The 25,331-nt window shown below is 31.3% G+C and overlaps 1 protein-coding gene across 9 annotated transcripts in view; it reads right to left on the reverse strand.

The window, feature by feature from the left end:
• Positions 1–25,331, reverse strand: part of Ppn (Papilin) — a 359,463-nt gene that overhangs the window by 13,962 nt on the left and 320,170 nt on the right. For 4 of the 9 annotated variants that reach the window (XM_068378575.1, XM_068378576.1, XM_068378573.1 and 1 more), the window contains 13 exons: positions 24,777–24,953; positions 23,204–23,380; positions 20,804–20,980; positions 10,454–10,669; positions 10,192–10,362; positions 9,811–9,934; positions 9,408–9,511; positions 9,036–9,233; positions 7,882–8,094; positions 5,698–5,883; positions 1,737–1,837; positions 1,429–1,597; positions 90–278 (listed from right to left, as the gene is read on the reverse strand). In XM_068378575.1, coding sequence (XP_068234676.1) covers positions 90–278; positions 1,429–1,597; positions 1,737–1,837; positions 5,698–5,883; positions 7,882–8,094; positions 9,036–9,233; positions 9,408–9,511; positions 9,811–9,934; positions 10,192–10,362; positions 10,454–10,669; positions 20,804–20,980; positions 23,204–23,380; positions 24,777–24,953 — 2,202 coding nt within the window. The remainder of the gene's footprint in view (positions 1–89; positions 279–1,428; positions 1,598–1,736; positions 1,838–5,697; positions 5,884–7,881; positions 8,095–9,035; positions 9,234–9,407; positions 9,512–9,810; positions 9,935–10,191; positions 10,363–10,453; positions 10,670–20,803; positions 20,981–23,203; positions 23,381–24,776; positions 24,954–25,331) is intronic. The other 5 variants (XM_068378581.1, XM_068378574.1, XM_068378577.1 and 2 more) reach the window with 4 other exon arrangements.

Genomic DNA, 25,331 nt, shown 5'->3' on the forward strand with positions numbered 1-25,331 from the left:
ATCAGATGGATAAGTAAGAGATAATATAAACATGTAATATCTCCAAATAAAAAAAAAGAAATATGACAATTTAGTAAAAGTATTCATACCTTGCAATGGAGTAGTTTGGAAAGGTGGTCTGGTGTACGCAGGCTCATCTTCTACAGGAGCTAGACAAGAATTTCCACATCCATTATAGCAGCATTTCAGATCTCCTGAACATCCAGAATCATTGTCACATTCACTCTCACATTGACTAGTTCTTCCACTTACGGGTGGACAGTCTCCTTCCTTGTTTACTGTAAAATGGATGGGCAACAATGACATGAACTGCATTAAACTTTCTTTCTATCTTTGTTTCTTAGAATGGAGTCTGAGTATTGAACGTCTGAGTAAGCATCTATCGACGAAAGTAACGAAAAATTACATCTTCTGATATTTAATTTTATTTTACTGGTCAAAATTATTCTTACCAGTCCTTTGAATCCAATTTTCAGGCTGTCACAGGACTCCCAAGAAGGATTTGTTTTGAAAATAAATCCAAAGAAGGATTTTTTTTAAAAATATATCCCAAAAATGATTTATTTTGAAAATATATCCAAAGAAGGATTTGTTTGAAAAATATATCCCAAGAAGCAATTGTTTTGAATATACTGTATATCCAAAGAAGGATTTGTTTTGAAAATATATCAAAAGAAGAATTTGTTTTGAAAACATATTATAAGAAGGATTTATTTTGAAAATATATCCCAAAAAGAATTTGTTTTGAAAATAAATCCTATGAAAGACTTGATTTGAGAATAAATCCCACAAAACACTTGTTTTGAAAATGTAGCACAAGAAGGATTTGTTTGGAAAATATATCACATGAAATAATTTACTTTTAAAATATACCCCCATACAGAATCTATTTAGAAATATATCACAAGAAGGATTTTATTTACAAAGATATCCCAAGAAGGATTTGTAATGAAAAAAATATCATAAGAAGTATTTATTTTAAAAAAATCCAAAAAAAAAAGGATTTGTTTTAAAATATATCTTAAAATTGGATTACAGTAAGGTTTGGTAAGTTGGACAACGGGGCTGGAGGAGACCAAAGGGAAAGAAACAATGAAGCAAGGGGCCAAAGGGTCACTGAAAAAAAACTTCAGTACTCTCTACAGTGTGCTGTAGAAAAAACACTGTAAGCAGTAACCCCTCACAAGTAAATAACTTAATAAAATCGGGAAAAGTGTCATGGTCCTACTAATCTAAATAATCAAATGTAATGCTCTCTTTCTAAAGTAAAAATTTTATAAAGTCAAACTGCAAGCATCCTTCATTAAAAGATAACTACTCTAATCTTTTAACAGTAAAATATTGTAAATGTACATGTGAAATACATTTGACTTGATGGCTGAGCTCTGAATTAATTTCTCATATGCGAAATATAGAGTAAAAACTTACTTTTTCTGCATACTGCCTGAACACGAGTTTCAACAGAATTTTGACTGACGGGATGCAAGTCTACAGCACACTGAGTGCCATTAGCACAGCGCATTTCTTCGCAGGGGTCATAGCAAGAACACTGTTCACATCCATCATAGTCCACTCTCTTCTGGATACCATATGGGCACTGAAATTATATATATATATAAAAAAAACTGTTTATTCCCCTCAGTTGATACACTATCTTCCTAATATTTATACATGGTTAAATTTTCAATATCTGAATATTAAAAATATTTTATTTAAGAGAAGAATAAAGCACTTGCCTGTAAGAGTTGACATGTAATGGCTGCTTCATGGCAATGACTATCAGGTTGTGTAAAGCTTGATGGGGAAGTTACGTCTAGACCAGATTCAATTGTAGTAGCTGTGATCAAAATTTCTTTTGTAAAAAAAAATTCTCAGGTTGACAATAAAAGATAAATCTCATGAGAATTAAAAAAGCAAATATAAGAATGAAGCCAAAGCTTTCAGATAAATCGCAGTAATTAAGAAGTTTGCATATACTATTCTTGAAGAGAATCTTATTATTTGAAGAAGAATTTGTTTTTGTATGAAAGTTATATACCTTAGATACATTGCAATTGAAAATATCAATAATCTATACATTCATGTGTTAAAATTGGAATTATAGCTGAATAAAATATTCTCATGCCTTAAATAGAATACACAGATAGTAATTTTTTAACCAATTTGGTATACAGTTCTTGTGAAAAAAATCCTTATTACCATAGAGAAGGGTACTAGAATGTCTTGAGTGTCAAGTTCTGTTGTGAAAAAAAAATAAAATACCTAATATCTTTTAACATGTCAATGAGCAGTACCTGGGATTATAGTTTTAAAAAAATAGGAGGAATTAAATAAGTTGCGAAGTGGACTAAGTCAAGGAAGTGTAGCACAAAAAGTAACTTGTAACATTTTAGATATCACATATTTCTGAAATTTCATATATGGAGCTACATGTGACTTTTTTCATCAAAAAATTATTATCATTACTATTATTATTTAAACTGTACTTACCACTCCTCAAGTAAATTTCTTTCACAGCTGAAGAAAATATAATTTTACAAATTTTTAGTCTCCTTCCTAATTTTTCCCCTATAAATTGAAGACATCCACATTGGTTTTGTTCTCTTGACAATTTCTTTCAGAATCAGCTTGGACATTTTGCTAATGTGGACTTACTGTGAACTTTTTAGAACCTATCAAAGGCCTTTCTGTTGGAACATGAGTTCAATCCAGTCTGTCTGTGGATTGATTTTTTTTATTTTTATTTATTTTTGTTGTTTGCCAAATCCGAGAGAGAGAGAGAGAGAGAGAGAGAGAGAGAGAGAGAGAGAGAGAGAGAGAGAGAGAGAGAGAGAGAGAGAGAGAGTGTGTGTGTGTGTCAGCGAGCAAGAGGTAGTTAGTGCATCGATTGTTTGTTGTGAGAAAGACTGTTGGTATAAATGAGGTTGTTTGTTTATGTTTTTAGCTAGGTTAGGAGAGTGGTGCATGTCTTGGTAGAATGATTATTTTGATTTGACTGCAGCTAGAGGCAGTTGTGTTTGTGAATGCCGGATTATAATTTTGATTCTTTTACCAGCGTGGAAGTGTCTGATTATTTTTTGAGTAAGTACAGTTTTGTTTATATTTGCTTGTCATGATTGTGAATGATAGGAGCAATTTATTATTTATCTTTGATTACAGTGCGATAGTTTAGTTAGTTATGAGTGTTCGTGTTTTTCTTTTTTTCATTTGCAGGCCGTATTTCCTCCTTTGGAGAGAATTTTTATGTGAAATTGATTGTTGACGACCTGGCTTTTAATAAGGAACTTGATACGACCACTCAGAATTAGATAATTGTTGATGATCCGGATTGAATGAACTTCCGATTGATGATTATGGTGATGATGATGATGATGATTTTGACAATGACGATGATAACTACTACCTCAATCAGGGAGGCAGTTGTGGCAAATTACCACACAGTGTAGTGTGTTACCCACAGAGCTGTGGTAATTTGCCGTAAAAGACAGTTCGGCTTTGGGTGGACGACAGTGTTGGTGCCCCATAATATATATACACATATATTTATTTTGGTGTTGGTGGTGTGCAGTTAATTTTAAGTTTTATTAGTTTTTGTTTTTCTGTTTATTTGGATGGTGTTAGTTTATTGTATGTTTAGTCTCCAAGTTTATGATTAGGTTTAGTTTGTAAGAAATAGTTTGTGATTAATTTGGTTTATGGTTTATTTTAAGTTTGTAAGAAATATGGTATTAAGGTTATGTTTTGTTTTTATGTCCTCGTTGTCTAAGAGTCCCGCTGCTGATAACGTAAGGGGAAAGTTTGTATTGAAAAGAAATTTGTCAGTTAGTGATTCAAGGGTGTGGGATTTATTCTTGTGACATCCCGCCACATCTCAATATCACGTTTATCATTCAAGGTGACTACTGTGTCAAACAGGTATGTTTTTGGATAGGCTACTTCTTGTCTTCTCTTATGAAACATACTAGGATTTCAAAGCTTTCTTCACACAGATGTTGATCTACGCGTAAAATTCTTACTCAAAATTCATTAGTAACTCAGACAATTACTGTAGGTAAACAGATATCCTAATGACCAATTTTTGAAAGAACTTGTTAGCTAAAATTCTATGTCATATGGAAAATCCGTATGGGGTGAAAAATTTATTAACTGGTTAATCTATAAGGAAAAAGAGGACTTAAGAATTAAACCAAACCAGAAACCTAAGACAGCTTTGTAATATTTTAAAATTAATTGCCTTTGAGTGGAAATTTCACTTTTACTAAAGAAAATTTAAGGAATGCACGCCAAGGGCTAAAACCACCATCTGAATCTATGAAGATAATAAACCATCCACAAGTAGAAATTGTGACTGGTTCCTTCTCCAAAAAATCTATAAAATTAATTCCACAAATTACCAACTTAGGAGTAATTGCTTATGTAAGAGAAAAATTCATGAGAAACATATGCATTCTAGTTTAGAAAATAAAATTCCTACTGTCAAAATCACATGCAAAGAAAAGATATCAAACATGCTAGCCAAGAGAAAATATGATCCTGCTAATGCAAAATGAAATTGAAAAGAAAAGATTCAATTTTAGTGAATGTGAAGCTGATATTTCCATTTTTGAAATTAGTATATTTACTATTATTAAACAAATTGTCAGAGATAGGATATTTTCATTCAACCTTAGAAACAAAACAGTTTTACTTTTCATAGAATTTTGGAACAAACGTCTTTAATGACAGTTATCTTCTCTATGCCTCTAGAGCCAAAATGTTTTTAATCAATTTCACCTTCTACTGTATAGTAAGCCACTGTGAAATAAAAATCAGCAAATATATTGAAAATAGAAAACTGACAGAGAAATAAAAAAAAAATAAAAAACAAAGATATAACGGCATGCTAAACATTTTAAAGATAATTGACGAGGAAACTATTGTAATTCTTTGCTATACAATTAAGTGATATTCTCCAGTGCAATATCTAAATATACTTTGCATATATGAAATCATAGTGATTTGCATGCATGCACAGCAATAAGGGCTCTCTCTTGAGACTTTTGTGATCTAATCATCAACATTGATGAGCGCTGAAGGAGGACAAGGGACTATAAACAGCCCTATGAGTATGATTTTAGATTCTATCAATCCATGAGAAATTTCCTTGAAATGAAGACAACCTTATATTGTTATATTAGGATATAATGTAAGAAACATTTTGTATTGAACATGGCTTCTTTGAACTTGGTATCATCTATAAGTTTAAGCAAAAAAGTATTTGGTAACAGAGAGTTGACCATTAAACCAATTAACCTTCTGCGATAAATACCCACAATGAAAAAATAAATAGAAGGAATACATAAAAGATACTTGTTAAGTCCATGCCAAAGAGAAATAAAAGATTACTGTCATGAGTCACATGCAAGAGTTGATCTTATGCAGCACAAATTAAACCTAAATATATCGATATTTCAACACTGTGCGTTGGCTACCACACAGAATGATTTAACGAGTTCTAATCGATTCTATATGATATATAGTGCATGGTCTCTGTAATGTCTTTAGAAAGAGATATTTTCTTAGGTTGAATTACTTAAAATGTCCAAATGTATATGAAAAGGATATAAACTCTTCAAACAAATAAACAATATGTGAAATTTGTTATGACGTTAGAATTAACACTTAGATTAGGTATTACTGTCTAAACCTCTCACTTACATCTACGATACTTTTCGATGGCAGAAGAACAGAATTGGGTGCAAGTATTAAAGTTTTTAAAGCGGTTTTGATTGCCACTACATCCGCCATACAGAAAAGCTATACATGAGCCATACTCTTTGCTGAAATGCCATCGCTTGAAGCCATCTAAACAAGGCCCAGGGTCACCATCCAATTCACATATCACTAGTAAGGAAATATGATATTAGTGGCAAGTAGGTCTTAAATGGGTGTATCAAACAGGTCCCCCTTGCCAAATATTGGCATCTATCTAATAGAACATTCCATGCTTAATTAGTTTTTAATAGCTTTCTTTCATTTCCAAATTTACTCAATAAAGAGGTTTCTAATGTATGAAAAAATGGCTCCATGAAATCACATTTTCAAAATTTTTGGCAATTATTATTTGAATTATAACATTTCACTCCAAAACAATATTTTTTTTTTTCATATTCATTGAAGATATCTTCTATTTCTTATTAACTGAATGTCATATGATTTCTTTTAATTCTATTATATATGCTTAAATTCACCAAAAGAGATAGAATATTCCAAATCATTACTTTAGCAATTACAAGGGATGGTTACATTCGGAATTCACTTTAGTAATATTCTTAATTACACCCATTTCTAATCTTATAAAGTGCAAATACACAGAAATACTAGGTTATTCAAATTGTGTTTGTACGATTATAAAATACATATTTTGAAAATCTGTTTGCAATCTAGATCATTTATTCATACATTGAACTGTAAGTTTAACACACCCATAGACTATTTTAGTGACTATAATATGGTTTGCAATCTTTGAATAACTGCTGAAAATGTTGATTATTATTCAAATATAAGGAGCATTGTACTTTTGAAGCACACTCCACACAGATGGTTGTAAGAGCAAGACATGATTAACAATATGCATCATAGCATAGATAATTATAGGAGGTGAAATAAACAATTGTTTATCGATTAATGTCCATAGGTAGCACCAACATTAAAAGGGGGCTCATTTGTGAAAGTAATAATGTTTAGTATCAGTTACATATTCAGTTACAAGTTCTATGAAATCATGCAATCTGAAACATTTATCTATTACTTTTATCACTGAAATATCTTAAACAGTTGATTTCAGTTGTGGAATATTTTTCATGATTAAATGTGCAAAAAATGTAGTTTATGTTACGCAATACTACAAATAAGATAGTTTTATTTCTAATGTATTCCTGCTTTTCTATAAAAGGGTTGAAGCTATAGTTATTCTTGACAATATCCTTCTTAGAAGGATTGACTGGGACTTTCAATATCATCTGTGTGGTTTGGCTTCTAAACAAGTAAGCAATAAGCAACTGTATTGTGAGTTTCAGAAGAACTAATTCTGACGTTTACTGATGCAGTGCAAAGTTTAAATTAAATGTATAGAATTGGCCTTTGTCCTGTGGAGCCATAATTATAAAGGAGCGAGGGTATGCAAAAGTCTTTGAAATGCTACCTAAAGTTTAGCAAGTAAATTAAGTCAGAAAACTAAGAATACAAAGCAAAAATTACTGAAAAGGAAGAAATTATCTACATATAAAGGCCCTAATCTTCCTATATTTTTCCTAGTTGAAATTCTTCCAAAGTTAGAACATATGATTGATCATCTTTTAAAAGATAAATTTATTAATTGATATATATTAATCATAAAACCCCCTATATATGTATTTATCTATTTATCTAATTATTTAAGTTTCTGAGTTTGGATCGGAAGTAGAATTTCAAATGAGAGTCTTTTCAATGTGGATAAGTTTTTAAAAAGTAAATTCTAAACTTCAACAGCAAAATAGATATTTGTTAATCAATGCAACAAACAAGGTAAAATTTTAACTTGTATATTCTGCTTTCCCATTCGAAATTATGATTCTGGTATTATCTTTCATTAATTTTTAGAATAAAAATGCATGGTTGTTCAGTTTCTCATGACTTGGAACTCTAAAGGCTCAAATGTTTCAACAGGACAAAAACCAGTACACTATGGTTTTATAATAATAATAAATACCATAATGATTTGTGCTATTCAACTACGTATAATTAAAAACTTAAAGCTAATATAGCTTGAAACATTCGAAACATTGGGATTATTCAGGAATCTAATGTCTAATTTGGTTACAGCAAAAAGGACCTAATACTTAGCAGCACTGAGTCTCTTACTGGTTTTAGCTTCAGCAGTGTCATTTCCTTCTGGAAGAATGGTATCGTAGTAAATACATTCTGTTTCACATTCCTGCTCAGTGGAAAATCTGTTTCCATTGCCTTCACAACCACTGTAAAGGAATGATTTGCATCTGCGCTCGTAAGGATCATGATACCATTTGCGGAATGACTCACTACAAGGACCAGGGCTCTTTGGAAGCTTGCAGATGTCTGTCATTTAGAAAAAAAAATGACAAACTTGTCAGCTTACCTTATGGTTTCTATTATTCTATTTCATTATCAACCTTCATGGTTTAGATTTCTAGTTACAAAACTGCACTTTACCATTATAACTGGTGTGTTATATTTTTAACTGCATGTGAAATCTCATGCATGTGATTTACAAAGTTATAACAAAATGTTCACTATTCTTTCTTTATTATGTATAGATACATATTATATACGCTCTACATAATGCATAAGCATTCACATTTTAAATATCTTTGTGTGTTACTTCAAAGGCTAACACTACGTATCATCTGAAGGAATTAAACTTGAATGATTAACTATTATCATTACAGTGAAGGTTGAATTTGGTTATGGCCTTATGAATATTAATAAATGTTAGCACTGTGCATATCCCGAAAATTTATCTCACCATCTTTGATAAATTTCATTGAAAATTTCTGTTTATTGAATAAGGAAAATGTTTTCGATCGTATTCATATATCAGAGTATGATAATTACTTTTTTTTATCTAGTAGTGACTCAGTTGCTTGTGAATAGCTTTATAATTGTTATCTGGCAATTTCTAAATTCTTTACAATTACATGCATACTATTTTTGTTTTTTGATTTTTACAAAAGTTGAGCACCAAACTTTCCTGCATTTTAAGGGTTTTTCAAAGTTAATTTCTATTTTATCCTTCATGCAAAACATTCCAAATTCTGTCAATTAAGATTTTTTTAAAGGTTACATCAACATCAATTAAAGTTAATGCTAGCAAGGAGATGGTTGCAAGCTACATCTTCTGCTCATCCTTTCATTGCTAAAAATAAAGACATTATTTTGACAAATGTCAAATAAGATTTGCATCTTTCCCCCATATAACTCTAAACCAATTCAAAATGGACAGATGCAAATAAAGAAACAAGTTTCTGAATTTACTTTACCTTGGTCACGGTATTTACCACACTGGCGTTCACAAAGTTCCACTGACTGGAATCGATTCGCATTTCCTCCGCATCCCCCGTATGAGAACCCAATACAACGTTGAGTTTCTTCATTATAGTACCAGCTTGGAATAGATGCACGGCAGTTTCCTGTTTCCACTGGTAGTTTACATATCTCTAGAAGACCCTGATCTGATTCTGTAATGGGAGAGATATAAAAATGCATAACTTATAAAAGTAAAAGATCTTCGGTTTCAAAAGTGTGAGAAGAGCTACAATAAGACATTTTGGATTTCATTTTAGAAGTTATAGCACATTGTAATTCACATAATATAAAAGTCATCATCTCGTCTGCAATTTTCAAATCATTACCTTCAGGTATTGTTTTATAAGGTGGAGTGTAAGCTGAAGTTGTAGTTGTTACAACATGCTGCTTCTGTTTACATCTTTGCTGACACAGGTGTAGAGCATCAAACCTGAAATTTGATGATGAATGATGAATCAAGTTATTTATGAAAACCATTCACTTCTTTAAACTGAATGATGAATCAAGTTATTCATGAAAACTATTAAACTCTTAATCTATAATTCAAAAAATTAATTGACTCTGTAGATGACAGTAGATTTGTGCTTAAGAGCAGGAATAATATGAATGTCTTGTGGTCTTACTGAGAGAGAGAGAGAGAGAGAGAGAGAGAGAGAGAGAGAGAGAGAGAGAGAGAGAGAGAGAGAGACTTAAATGGGTAACGAAGAAAAGAACAGCTCTACATCTTACCGGTTTTTGTTGCCTTGGCAGCCTCCATAATCAAACTCATAGCACTCATCTGCATCACTGTCATAATAATATTGACGGAAGCTTCCACTGCATGGTCCAACGACCCTGGGCAGTTTACACACATCTAATGAAATTGATATAGTGAATTAATTTAATTTTACATATATTCATATATTACTAGGAAACAGTCACATGAAAAATATCCATATATAAAAGGTGATTTATTGATGCAGATTCCTCCATTACCAAATTATCATTGCATGAAGTATATTTTTTTTAACCAGACAGTAATAATAATTAGTTATTGAAATTCATCTCTGGAATATCAAGAAGAAAAGACAACATTCAATTCATTATAAAAAACAGAGGCATTAATCTTACCAATTGCATCACCACACTTATTTTCACATTCTTGGCTAGTCAAAAATCTGTTTTCATTTCCACCACAACCACCATACAAGAATTGTCTGCAAACTCCTGAACTGCTATCATAGTGGAAGTAAGCTTGGTGGTTGGAACATGTTCCCTGGCTGCTCTCAAGGAAACAGTGATCTGTTGAAGATTAATAAATGGTAACTCAAGGTTACGAAACTTATTCTTCTATATTTGTTCAGCCCAGAAACTAGGGTAATTAGACACTAACCTATGTTGAACTCTTCTACTTCCGTCACAATGCCTCTACGACTCCAGCAGAAGTTCTGACATTCTCGAAGGGATTCAAAGTTATTGCCATTACCCTTGCATCCACCATAGACAAATGACTTGCATTCATTCGTTGTGATATCAAAGAACCACCGTTCTTCATAATCAGTGCAGTCACCAGCATCGTTAGGTAACAGACAAACATCATCGTCCCTTTCTGGTGTTTCCAAGGAATAAAGAAAATAATTTCTTAGTACTGTGCTGATGTAATGATATATGTACTCATCAAGGTTGTTTGTATTTATAATACTACTAATATATTTGATACAATATATATATATATATATATATATATATATATATATATATATATATATATATATATATATATATATATAAAATTAAACTCACAGTATATACAGAAACAATTATTGGATACATACAAATATTTGGTATGGCAATGAATAAATCACTTCAAAATTATTTAATCCCATTTTATAAACACTGCTACAAAAAAAAAAAAAAAAAAAAAAAAATCCCCAAAAGATGACTTTCATTAGATGACTAGTAAAAGAGATGCTAACATCAACTCCCTCCAAAAATTAAGTTTGTGGTTTAAAAGGACATATATTCTATTCTCTAATTTGATTAGCTTGAGTTTCATTATGATCCATTGCAACTCAAAACAATGATTTAGTCCTTTTGTCAAGTTTCAGTAATATATGCTTAAATTTCGTTAGTAAGAAGGGTCATTGACTTTATGTTTAACCCTTTACTTCTATCACATAGTGGGGGCAGAATGTGTCACCCATCCTCTCTAAACAAGTAAAATTTTTGAGTGGTTTTCTAGCCGACGTCCATATACCTAGTGCCCCACTTATAGTTTCAGGAGCTTAAATGCTATCAGCGATCGGTTATTACTGTTGTTTATTGACACAGACACTGGGCTCACCCAATGTTGCTCAATTTTAGCGATCAAAAGACCAGTGATATTGCATGAATTGTAGTTGAAAATACTAAAAAAATAACAATATTTCAGAGAGGGGAATATGCATGGATGTTGTACAACTTAGAATATACAGGATAGTAAGTACATTTAATAGTTGAGGAAAGAAAGCAGTATAGATTGGCATTTAATTAAACAACACTATATTAAACGGACAGGTTTATGATGTCTTTGAGATATATAGGGTCAAGATATGATAGCTTATGCTTTGTCAAGCAATAGGGTAAGAATTCGTAAATGATTATGAAAATGAATTTGGGCGTTGCTATGTTCATCCAAAAAGAAACGGTGATGTAGATACAATAGTAGGCAAATGGAGGAGAAGGCATATTTCGATGGTAAGGAATTTCTAGGCAGAATTATAATTAAGTTCTGAAATGTATTTAAATAAGTGTTGGAAGCAAGTTATTTCAGAGTGGAAGTATGTCTCACTGTTACTTGGTTGAAGTGGACATGAAAATAGAATACAATTTCAACTAAAGGGGAAAGGTTCAAAGTGGCTAACCATGATAATGAGGTAATAAGTGAGTTATAAGATGGACGTCTCTTTTACAGGGATTAGGATGAAACATGGGCTAACATTACCTATACAGTCGTGACAAAGGCTGATGAGGAATAGAAAATTTCTAGCATGTTTGTTGGGGCGTTTGTCTTACTAGAAAAAAAAGATAATTTGAAATACATGTGAGTTGCATCAACGGAAATCCTACAAAACACTTTAATTTACGGAAAAGGTGAAGTCGAGTTAGGTGTTTCGGGTTCATATCAGAAAGGATTTTAGAAAGGGATGGAACCAAATAAGTGATTAATGGAAATAAGAAATATATCTTTCAATAAATAATGCAAGAACAGAATTATTATCTGAAGAGAATGCATTCCTGTGTAGATGGAAAATTTGAAGTAATATTGGATTTAGAACCTTAGATAATAAACCAATAGTAATGTGGAAGGAAGAAAGAAATTAAAGATTGAGGATTGAAGAAGGGTTAAATAAAAAGGCCGCATTTAGAGTTAAAATGGAGAAAAGGCAGACTATGTGTAAAGAAGGTAAGAGATATGTCGAAAAAGACTGTAAAAATCGAGGAAGGTAAGAGAGTGATCTAAAATCAGCTTGGTAGACAGGTTGGCAGAATTATAGAACAATGTAAGGTGAATGAGGTTTTTGATAGAGGCTGATGGGTGGGTAAAAATCTATGAAACCAACTCTATTATGGAAATAGTATGGCAGATTATATTGTACATACTTACAGTATACCTGAATACATAACTACACACAATATGTATGTATATGTATATATATATATATATATATATATATATATATATATATATATATATATATATATATATGTATGTATTTATATATATATATATATATATATATATATATATATATATATAAATTATATATATATATATATATATATATATATATATATATACATATATATATAATTACAGTACATACATATCATATACAAGTACATATACATATATATAAATTACTATATCATAAACAATATATGTACACACACACATATATACATATATATATATATGTATATATATATATATATATATATATATATATATATATATATATATATATATATATACTGTATATATATAATATATATATATATATATATATATATATATATATATATATATATATATATATATATATGAAACATATAGGATTATAAATAAGAATATTTGATTAATAATAATCCCTACCAAATAATTAAAAATACCTTACAAAACATAATAGTAGCCAACAATTAAGAGTGTGAGACCTAATTTCTTAAAGTTCATGCAAGCAATGCAACTGATTCTAACATCACACTTACCCATTTAGCATTCTAAATGATAACATACCAAATACTCTAGTAAAAATCTTTTAAATCTTTTGTGAATGTTTCTACTATTCAAAAATGCTTCATTTGTAAAACTACTGAATAAATTCAAGCCATCAAAACTGCCATCTACTTTATTCTGTCTTCCAAATGCAAAGGCTAGTAGTATCTACAGTATTGTAAATGGGTACAGTTTCAATGGTAAATTTGAGCAGCATACAAGAGAAAATACTATCAATGGAATAAGTATAACTTATAAAGCAAAAAAAAAAAAAAAAAGTATTTACTGATATACTGTACCATATTATATTTAGTAACATATCTTGTTATTATAGATGGAAACTAAAATCTCGGCATAGTTTAAAAATAATAAATCCCTAACAACGGATCATGTAGGCCTAAATGAGTTTATTAAAGTCCTATGCCCTGTTAACCATATTCAATATTACCATCTTATTCATGCAACTTTAGAAAGAGTCAAGATAGGGAAAAATAAATGTTCATCATCCCTATTATTACTTACGTAAATTTAGTGATTAACATCTTACTATAAGAAAAATATTGTTCCTTTAAGTTAATTAAGGAAAACTGCATTTCAATATGTATAAGCAGAGGTTTCACTCTTCACGTGGAAATCTCAGTTTAAAAATTTGAGGTTTGTGAATGGTAAATGAATTTCAAATAGGCATAATTAGATCTTAAGCCCCATTTTAGAATTATCAGTCCCCAAATATAACTAAAGCTTTGGTTCAATTTGGTGGTCTTTTAATGCTTCAAGTGAAAGGAAAAAAGTAAGCATATTTTGAAAATCTCTAAAATACAGAATCTCTGGCCCCTGTGAGTCATTTCATATTCCTAACCAAAGGTTTGGTGAATATATAGGTACTGTATTTCAATATACTGTGTGTACTGGATATTGTTACACCCATAATTTCAGTTTTCCCTTCATGTTGTCTAAAAGTATCATAGATACATGAGGCCACACCCATAAATAATTATACTACAGTATGATATATCTAGTACGATGTATATATAATGATATATTATATAAAATGCAGCTTTATTATTATTACTGGCTAAGCTACAACTCTAGTTGGGAAAAAAAGGATGCTATAAGCCTAAGGGCTCCAACGAAAAAAAAGCCCAGTGGGAAAAGGAAATAAAGAAATAAGTAAACTACAAGAGAAGAAATGAACAATTAATATAGATAAATTTAAAAACAGAAATAACATTAAAATATATCTTTCATATTTAAACTATAGAGACTTATGTCAGAGTGTTCAACATAAAATCATTTGGTGTAAGTTTGAACTTCTGAAGTTTCACTGATTCAACTGCCTGATTAGGAAAATTATTACAGTTTGGTCATAGCTGGAATAAAACTTCTAGAATACTGTGCAGTATTGAGTCTTATGATGGAGGAGGCATGACAATTAGAATTAATTGCACACCTATTATTACGAGCAGGATAGTACTGTCTGGAAAGATATGAATGCAAAGGATTGTCAGGGTTACGAAAAAGCTTATGCAACATGCATAAAGAACTAACTGTATGATGGTGGTTGTCTATCAAATTTCAGGAATAAGAAATTTAATAAACTGCATGTTTCTTTACAACAAATTCAAACATTATCAATGCTAAGATCTGGATGTTGAATAGCCACTGTCCTCGACCTACTTACAATCATACTGAATTTTGTTAGGGTTCAACTTTATGCCTCATAATTTGCACCATTTCCTAATTTAGCAAGATCTCTATTAAAGGAGTCAGAAAACCTAGATCTACAATCAGAAGATAAAATAGAAGCAAAGAGAGTAGCATCATCTGCATATGCAACGAGCTTGTTTTCTTGAGCAAACGACATATCATTTGTATATAGTATGAAAAGTAATGGGCCAGAACACTACTCTGAGGAACACCAGATTTCCCATTTCTACAGTATACTCACTATGGTACCCATCAGCAACAACTCTTCCAATCTATTACTCAAAAATTCAATAATAATGCTAAGAAAAGCCACACCTACTCCTAACTGTTTGAATTTGAAAACAAGGACCTCATGATTAACACTGTAAAATGCAGTACTAAAATCAAGTTAAATCATATAAACTTCTAGACCACAATCAAGAGATTTCTGTTCAGCATTGGAGATTGTAAGAACGGCCTCACATGCTCCAAGCACTTTAGGAAAGCCAAATTGCAAACAAGGGAACAGATAATTACCTTCAGCATACCTATTTAGACATTTTGCCAAAACTTAGGAAAATGTAGATAATATGGGAGTTATGGAAATTCGGCAGTAATCAGCTGGACTGGAGCTACCATAAAAATAATTTCATAATGGAGTTGCATTATTAATTCTTCAACAAGTGTAAAAGAACGTCTTGCTAACTTGCAGAAAACAGCAGCCAACTTAGCTATGAAGTTAACAGTCTTTATAAAAAATAAAAGAAAACGAAAATTTTTTGTCCACAACTCCATCAGCGCCAAAGTCCACCGAAAAAGTTTTAATTTCACAGGACTGAAAAGCTAAACTAGTTAGTCTAGCCCGACGAAAGCAAGAATGAGAAAGATCGATATTTTCGTTACTTTGCTTACTGTCAAACAAATCAGCCAAAAGTGTTGCCTTTTCCTTTGGACAGTGAGTGACAAAGCTATCTAGTTGAAGTAAAGGAGGAACAGTTAAGTCTATGCCAAAAAGTGCAAATTTAAGGGTAGCCCAACAAAAAGGGGTTCTTTTGTGGTTAAATTATATTCCTTTTCAGTTGAAACATAAACTCTCAAAGCAACAACTCTTTGCTGAGTATAATTATTCCAAGTCAAATCTGATCTGTTGCCCTTCCAAATATGATTGGCTTCCAGATTCTCTAAATAAGCACATCTACAATCATCATTGAAATGGGATTTGTCTTTCATTCGGTAATTTAGCACACGAGAAGGGATATGCCTATCAATTATGTTGACCAGTTTCTAATTCTAAAGAACAACAAGCTTAAAACTTTTAAACAATTGAGACCAATTCAAATTTAAAAGATCGCTCAAAATTCCATTCCAGTCTTCTTGAGATTTTATATAAATTTTACACGAAAATGACACATAAGGCACAGGCTGCTCAGTCTTACCTACTAATTAAATCAAGGTATGATCAGATGTGTCAACTGTACGATAAACTTCACTTGCTATAACACCATGGAGTCGGTGTATACTAAGTTCAAGCAGTTGCCAGACCTGTGAGTAGCTTCCCTTATGATTTGCCCATAGCATGATTCAGAGGGAAAGTCCAAAGCTGTTAAGTTTGAGAAACAGTATTTAACCACTCCCTATGGTAAGCGTTGAAATCACCAACAAGAATAAAAGAGGCCTTTGTATCATCTTCTTGTATCTTAGCCATAATGGTAAGAAGACAATAAAAAATAGAATCATCCAAGTCTGGATTCCGATAGATCGAAAACAAATAGTTGTTTTGCCTGCCGCAAACTTTTATTCCCTGAATCTCCTGACATCCACATTCATAAACGGACTTATGAGAAGCAGTCCTAATAAACACTGTCATTCCCCTTGCCCTAGGAATGGTATCACGTTTCAAAATTATTGGTTTCTTAAAACCAGCTTATGGACATAAATGAATATCATACTGTCTGGAGACAGCTGTAAGGTCCTGAATATTGACATGCAGTCTATGAATATTGCAATACAGTAGATGACACTGGCAAAGTCTAGGACGTACTGGTTCCAGATTTCGCTCATTGTCTCCAGACATGATAAGAATTAAAAATAATAAAAAAGATTCTTCATACTTAAAACAAACTTAACAATGATGATAAATTGCAATATGTATATAAATATACAGCATATAGAGTGACTGATACAACCCATAGGCTAAAGATAAGATTAATCAACATAGCAGAGCTGACACAACATACAAATCTAAATACCCTCCAGGATTGCAACTTAAACTGAAAAGAGGACAGCAATTTACTGTGCACCAACACAGCACTGGAAATACAACATAGCAACCACATTCTATCAATATACTTTTCAAAAGCAAACTCTAAGATTTCCAACAGATGAATCTGATCATTTGGCATAACCTTAAAAGATGCATATCAAATTCATATATATATACTCGTATATATATATATATATATATATATATATATATATATATATATATATATATATATATATATATATATATATATATATATATATATATATATATATATATATATATATATATATATATATATATATATATATATATATACAGACACAGTAGGGTTCCGAATCATGCGAGAATTTGGTCGATAAATGGCCCCGCATTAATGGAAAATCGCATATTTCGAAACACATAACAGGAATAATTCCAATAAGGATATGGCAGACAAAAGCTTGCCTATTCAAATGCGTTTACCACCCATTTTCATTTCTTATGTATTATACTGTATTTTTTCTAATACTAAATTCTTCTTATAAAAAGATAAAATATTTAAAATGTTTTAAAGTTTTAATAACTTGAAAAAGGTTAAAATTACAACCAGGGGAAGGGTGTAATTACCACATATTTCCCCTTATTATACGACCTAAAATTAGTAATAATTTTAATGACTTTATGTCATATCTGTTCTATAAGACAACTAGTGAATAGCAAAACTATCACTGTATAGACTAGCTTTAGTTGTATTAATGAACATCCAAAATTAACGTAATAAAGGCGATTTTATATCATGCATTTCCTAACCACACCAAAAAAGCACATTATCAAAATCGGAATCCGTTGTTTTGTTTACGTTCATCTCTGATCATAGGGAAGAAACAAAAGTCTTTACACATGTGTTTAGGTTACTTTTTGGAGCAACAGCTATCTTACCAAATATGCTATCTTACCAAATATTGATTATATGATTATTTTGTTATTACCAATGTTGGTTTACTGAATTTTTCTTAGAACTTTTGAAATGAATGAAATGAATGCGATCTATATAATGTTTTTTCCTAAACATGCCTCCTAACAAAAACCTTCCGTTTGTTTATTATACGCTCCATCGTCGATCCTAACGAACAAACGAACGCATTAAACACAAACAATCAATTTGATAACTAATGATACCAAGAGCTTTTAGTAAATATTATGTTATTATAAATATTTTAACTACCGTGTCCATATAAATTCCTACTGACGTAGCAAAATAGGAAAACCATTTTGTTTGCGTTTAATCAACAATAGCAAACTGCCACTAATGACAGTATGATAATTTACGATAATTCTAAACTGTTACGAACGATAATTGTCCATTCCATATTCAAAATACTTTACCTAACTTCGGTTATAAGTTAACTTGTACCCATCTCAAATTACTAGGCCGGTTTTTATACTTATCGAACAAATGGGTTACAGCTACAACGTTCGATGTGACAGAGATGGTGCGAGATTGGAGAAAGTAAGGAAAATTTGAACCATGATTAATTTTTAATATAACAAAATTTGAGAAGCAGGAAATATTTCATTTGTTAGAGAGAGAGAGAGAGAGAGAGAGAGAGAGAGAGAGAGAGAGAGAGAGAGAGAGAGAGAGAGAGAGAGAGAGAGAATCAGCTGTTGTAATCGAATGCCGTGTTTTTGTTTCTTGTAGCCTACCACTTGAAGCGAGAAATTTATCACCATAACTAACAATAGTCATGATGATTTTACACTTAAACTCAGGTTGTAATATGTGAACTGAGATTTTATTTCTTACACACACACAGAACACACACACACACATACAGAGAGAGAGAGAGAGAGAGAGAGAGAGAGAGAGAGAGAGAGAGAGAGAGAGAGAGAGAGAGAGAGAGATTGGAACTCTCTCTCTCTCTCTCTCTCTCTCTCTCTCTCTCTCTCTCTCTCTCTCTCTCTCTCTCATAGAAAGCTTTTATAATCATACCGCGTCCTATACAAAACAAATCTTTGTAAAACAAATCTATACTGTTTAAAACGACAAAATATCGCCGACTTGTTACTAAAATTTAGGCTATTCACTGCCGATAAACGAACCCAGCCTACCTTGAACACCCACAGGGAAAAATAGATATTTTTTCTTATAATGTACTAAACAAAAATAATGCTTTAAAATACCATCATTAACACTACTATTAATATTACCGAAATGTTAGAGAAAGATAAATATTGCCAAGAACGAAACCACAATTCTGTTTACATTTTGTCAGCTGGACTCCCATTGTTAGAGTTGATTTCATTGTTGATGTGGAATTATTTTGTAAATAGGCTATTTATTATGAAATTATCTTACTGAAATGTAAGGTAAATATCGTTTGGTAACATTAATTATCAAACACCATATCTAGGGCTACAAATATACTTAAATAGACAATAGATTTGATACATTTTGTAGTGTTTTACTCACAGACTTTGAACAGCTTCACAGATACAGGAAATTTATTTTTGAAAACTAGCGATCGCATAAATGGGGAATTGCATAATTCGGGACCGTACTGTACATATATATATATATATATATATATATATATATATATATATATATATATATATATATATATATATATATATATATATATGTGTGTGTGTGTAACTGTCTATGATATTGATTAATCCACTGGTCTTACAGAAGGGTCTGAGTCCGAGCTTTGGGACATTACATATTGTTCCTAGAGTCAGGACTCTAGGGCCAGAACTCACTTTCCTTCTTGAGTGAATAGGTAAACTGATTTACAAAAAATCTTATGCTATTCTTACTTTCATGCTCACAAATCTTCAAAGATGCTTACAGTTAGTGCAGTTAAGATCAAGAAAAAATTTGCATTTATGAAATCTTTTAGAATCAGTTATAAATAAATTACTGAGCTAATTTCCTTTAATACGAGATAAAATTGTTAACATAAAAGATTCAAGCTTTTTCAAGGCTTATCAAGTTTTTGAAGATGTTATCATGTTGAAGTTTGATTATATTATGAAATAAATGATAAATTATTCATAAAAATAAAATAATACACTTTTATTGACATTACGGTGATGAAATAGTGTTGCTCTGTAAAGTTCAATTGATCATTACAAATAAGTTTCAACATGCCACCAAAAAGACCGTGTTGTTTCCCTTTACTTGAGTTACTTTTAAACTTTTAAACATGAGATTCTCCAGCAGTAAAAGATTACCTGCTATCACCTTGTGTACCTAGATACCCCTCAAAGGATAAATGTATAAAAAAAGAGGTATTTCTGTAGGGACTGAACTCTCATAGTTTAAAAAAAATATTACCTTTATAAGAAATGAGTTATAAGAAAATACGTTAAGATGATTCTAATTGTAAATACAAAGAGTAATTTTAAATGACTATTTTAAGCATTGTCTCTCCCCACACCCTGTATGCACAATCCACAGTGATTTTTTTTTCAACTTTCTATCAAACCTTCAAATTCCGAAAATAACATATTAAAAGGGGTTACAAATGTTAAAAACCATATTAGGTAATTACCTATTTCATCGCCAGGACATGTTGCTTCACATTCTCCTCGTGAGATAAATCTGTTAATATTACCATCACAACCAGTATAATAAAATGGCATGCATCGCTCTTCTGCCGAGTCATAATACCAGCGTGGCAGGGTCTCGTCACAAAGACCCGATGCTTTTGGAAGCGTGCACAAACCTGCTAGTTCCATTACCATGAAAAAAGATTAGTTTGGAGAACAAGCATTTGGAGTGCAAACAAAGATTAGAAGGAAAGACATTCTCTCTAAATAGGTATTAATATAACACTAAGCTCAGTTTATACCAAGGCAGAGGTTACTCATTAACATAATGATGACAAGGCTCAACCAAAAGTGATTGCTCTACCTCAAGGAACATCTTTTTATACTTATAAGCCAGGATGTATCAACAAATTTGTTTTTCCAATTTTAGAAACTTTAACCAAAATTTAAAGAATAATATAAAATTGAAATTTAAGTATTTATAGAATATAGAAATGCAAAAAAAAAAAAAAAAAAAAAATCTTTGATAAAGAATATTAGTAAAATAAAAACCTGAGGAGATGAAAATAAAAGATGAATTTTTTCTCGAAGTCTATGCTAAAAGCTAAAATATATTTCTGGGTTTTCTAGTTACTTGTTAATACTATAACAGATGTTAATGACAACTGAAAATACTAATATTTTGCGTGTTCATAATCATGATACATTTAAATTTCTTGATATCCTTGGCTTGTTAAGCACCACATAATATGAAAACTTGCAGCTAGTGTCAGCAATAATTGTTGGTTGGAAATCATCATATGCATGAAATTTTGTTATGTGCATTAGGAAAATCTAAATCTACTGAGAGTATCCAAGGCCTGTCTACAAGCTTACTAACCATGAACAGCATAATGTCTATATTTAGTTGAATCTGTCCTTCAATTTTATTCTTAAACAACAAATTCTTCACAATGAGCAGAAACGTAACCGTAAGATCATCCCTTGTGTTGTTGCAAATACAATTAAATGACTTCAAAACGCCAGGTTACTGAAAGACTTGAAATCGCTTAATCTTTCTGTGCCTTATTTACTGAATTAGGACACAGTCTTGTAAAGCCATCAAATTTTGCCATGCCAAAAGTCCTTTGGCTGTTTTGATAATTACTTCTATCTAATTTTTTACAATAGCATTACCATCAAATTTTAGTTATGGCCATAAAAATTATATTTAGCTTCAGAACTAGGTTTCTACGGGCTGCAAGTGTGCAAGACCCAGGCAATCTGCAACAACAGCAAAACTAGGTTTAAAGTTAAATTACCTTCTGTAAAATAGAGATGATTGATGGCCAACTGATGTTGCACAAGAATCTTTAGGAGCAATTATTTAATCAAAAAATTTTGTTTAGTAACAATGTAGATGTCTAATTGCTTTAATGAAAATATGCGATATAGTATACTAATTTTCTCTGAAATAGTATACTGTGATTACAAAATTGTTTTAATACTGTGTGTTGGGGATCAATAGCAGTAATAGTACCAATTTTGGCATTGCTTAAGGGACCAGTATTAAAAAAAATTACTTTTAAGTGAACAAATCAGGAACATTTGAACATGATTACAAAAGTGCAGATTTACAGAACAATAAATCCTGAGGTTATTAGATTACAAAAACTATAACTTAAAATAGAAATAAAAGTTAAAGAGACATTCATATATCTTCAATCACTTTTAAAGAAACTTATGATCTGCATTTACAATCACTTTGGGAATGACCTTTTGCTTCCTAGAATAAGTAATATAGAGCTCATGAAGGAATCGATGCAATAGTTTTTTTTTTTTTTTTTTTTTTTTTTTTTTAATTTACTGACAAAATAGAAGCTGTTGTCAAGGTTGTTATCCAGTAGCAAAAAGGCCAGATTCTACCTACAACTACCACATCTATCATATTCTGCATCTACTACATACTCAGTTTATTTTCATGAGGCAATTATAAACAGGCTCTAAACCTCCATCAATGATACATACAAGTTTTGATTCTTGAATTTCTAACATAAATATTCATTCATATCAAAAAGCATTACTTCCAAATTAATTTTTCTGTCAAAAAGAAAGCCCTTTTATATTTGGCAATGAATGAACTAGTAACAAAGAGGAATTGTATCAACTTTAAAAATTAATTCTATTATTTACATCAACATTATGAAAAACTACTAATTTATTCTAAAAAGGCCTTGTCCCGTGTAGCAAATACAATTTCAATAGTTTAAAATTCTCTGGCAAGTCTTCAAGTATACATGAATCAATTTCTTTTCTCCATGAGGCTATCATATTTTGACCATTTTTAATATCTAATGGAAATGAATGGAGGACTGACTATTCATTTATATCATAAACGACTCGAAGAGCTACCATGTCCTGACCTTTGGATTGCCCTCTTATACATCGCTGCATGCATTCATTTTCAGTGAGGTAGTTGTTGCCATTGCCCTTGCAGCCACCAAAAGTAAACTGAGAACATCTGTCCACTGTCTGATCATAGTACCATCTTGTGTAGTTCCCTCGACAGGGTCCAGGCACCATCTCCAGAAGGCAGACGTCTGCAGGTACGCACGCCAACATTGGCAACACCACCACGAGTTTCATTTCACTATGAAGCATTATAAATGGATTCCAGCTGCTGAGCCTCTCCATTAATTATCTTTGAAGCTAATAAAAATGTTAAATACATCTTCTAAAAAGCTTAGTAAAACATTAAATGAGCAGGGGAAATATTAATTGATTAAGAAGTGCTTTTAGTTTGGCTGGCTTGTTAGTTTATACTCGGTGAAATAAGAATCCATAAACTGTTTTTTGCTGGATATATCTCTTTAAATTTCTATGGTATAAAATGTATGGACCTTATCTCTCATTATTAGCTAAACATTTAACTTTCACTAAAGACACCAACATTTAAAGGTACTTGTGAAGATTATATAAGAGATTATTAGAGAATAGTGTTACCAAATAATTCCCCAGTTAACAGAAGGTATTAAGAAGGAGGCCATGCTCTGCTTTATCATAATGATGACTGAAAGGACTGCATTAATAAGAAGAGTCGTGCATACTCAGAAACAAAGTAATCCATGCACTTCAAAACATCTTGAGCTAGAGTAAAGCTTCAAAAGTAAAGGAGGAAAATTACCAAAGTATACCTTCTATAAATGAGACTCAAAAGAAATAGTTGTTTGTAATACTAAAGTATTTGTATATTCTGAGAGAATTTAGTAATAATTCGCCAGGACCATACACATTATTTGATCTCAAACTATAAAAAGTCCTAAGAAGTCTTTAAAATTTTACCTAATAAAATGGAAGAAAACGGATAATTCAAATTATTACCAAGCTACTCAAATATTATGCAAGAAGCCACAAAACAAATGAAACCAAATGATATACTGACTGATTAGAAGTGAATTTAAAATTGGAATAAAATTTAAGTAATATCTTTCTAATCACGAACTAAATGCATTCCAGTTATATAATGATATTAAAGCTCAAGTCTAACAGCTTCTTCATTTGAAAAAAAAAAAAAATAATAAGTTTTAAATAAAATGTCTAACAAAGATGAATGAAGAAACATTCTTTTACTTTTTACCCATGAATAATATGTAAGTAGAAAGATTACAGAATTTAATTTGTATTGCCAAAACAAAACTTTCATTTCTATAATTAACGGTATAACTTTTTGTCAACACTGCTTTACATGAGAAGCATTACTCATGTCAATATCAACGAAGCAAATGTAAATTGACCTTAGTCAATACTGAAGTCTGTAGTGTTTTTAATGTTTTATAATTTTCTTTACTGTTCTTTGATTAAGAATGAAGGCATGTATGTAAAAAAATATTCAGAGCAGCACACAGCGTTCTTTGCCTTCCCTTAACGCCAACCACTTCTACTGTATATGGCTCGAAATCAAGCAGCAAAAGTGTAAATGTGTACAAAATAACTTACCTGTCTTCTGCGGTATGACACAAACTGCCTCGCATTCCTCTTTTGACGTGTAGCGATTATTGTTGCCAAGGCATCCTCCATAAATGAATGGTTTACAGGTTCCACTCTCCGAATCATGATACCAGGATGGTACTGAACTAGAGCAAGGTCCTTCCACACGTGGGAGATGACACGATTCTTGAAAAGAAAATAGAATGACTCACCAAAATGACATATTAGTCTTTATAAAACCAAACAAGGCTTATAATATACATCTTTCAGGTAACCTTTATTTTTCCCGATCAATATTTTTATAAATTTTTTCCAATCAATTATTTTATCATTGTTACCAGAGTATCAAATTTCGACCTCAATGTTTAAGAAGCATGCTTGCAACAAAGTCCTTTGTAGTAGATGTTTTAAAGAGTAAGAAGAAATTGCGAGATGTACCAATATATTTTATTAACTCCCTTTTGACACGGGTAATGGAGATTAGGACTTCCCCGAAACGAACCTAGGTTTCATCATTGTATGGTTTCATAACAGCTATGGTGAAATTAGCAACATCATTATCTA

The sequence above is a fragment of the Palaemon carinicauda genome, chromosome 8 (genome assembly GCF_036898095.1).
Source record: "Palaemon carinicauda isolate YSFRI2023 chromosome 8, ASM3689809v2, whole genome shotgun sequence".
Lineage (NCBI taxonomy): Eukaryota > Metazoa > Arthropoda > Malacostraca > Decapoda > Palaemonidae > Palaemon > Palaemon carinicauda.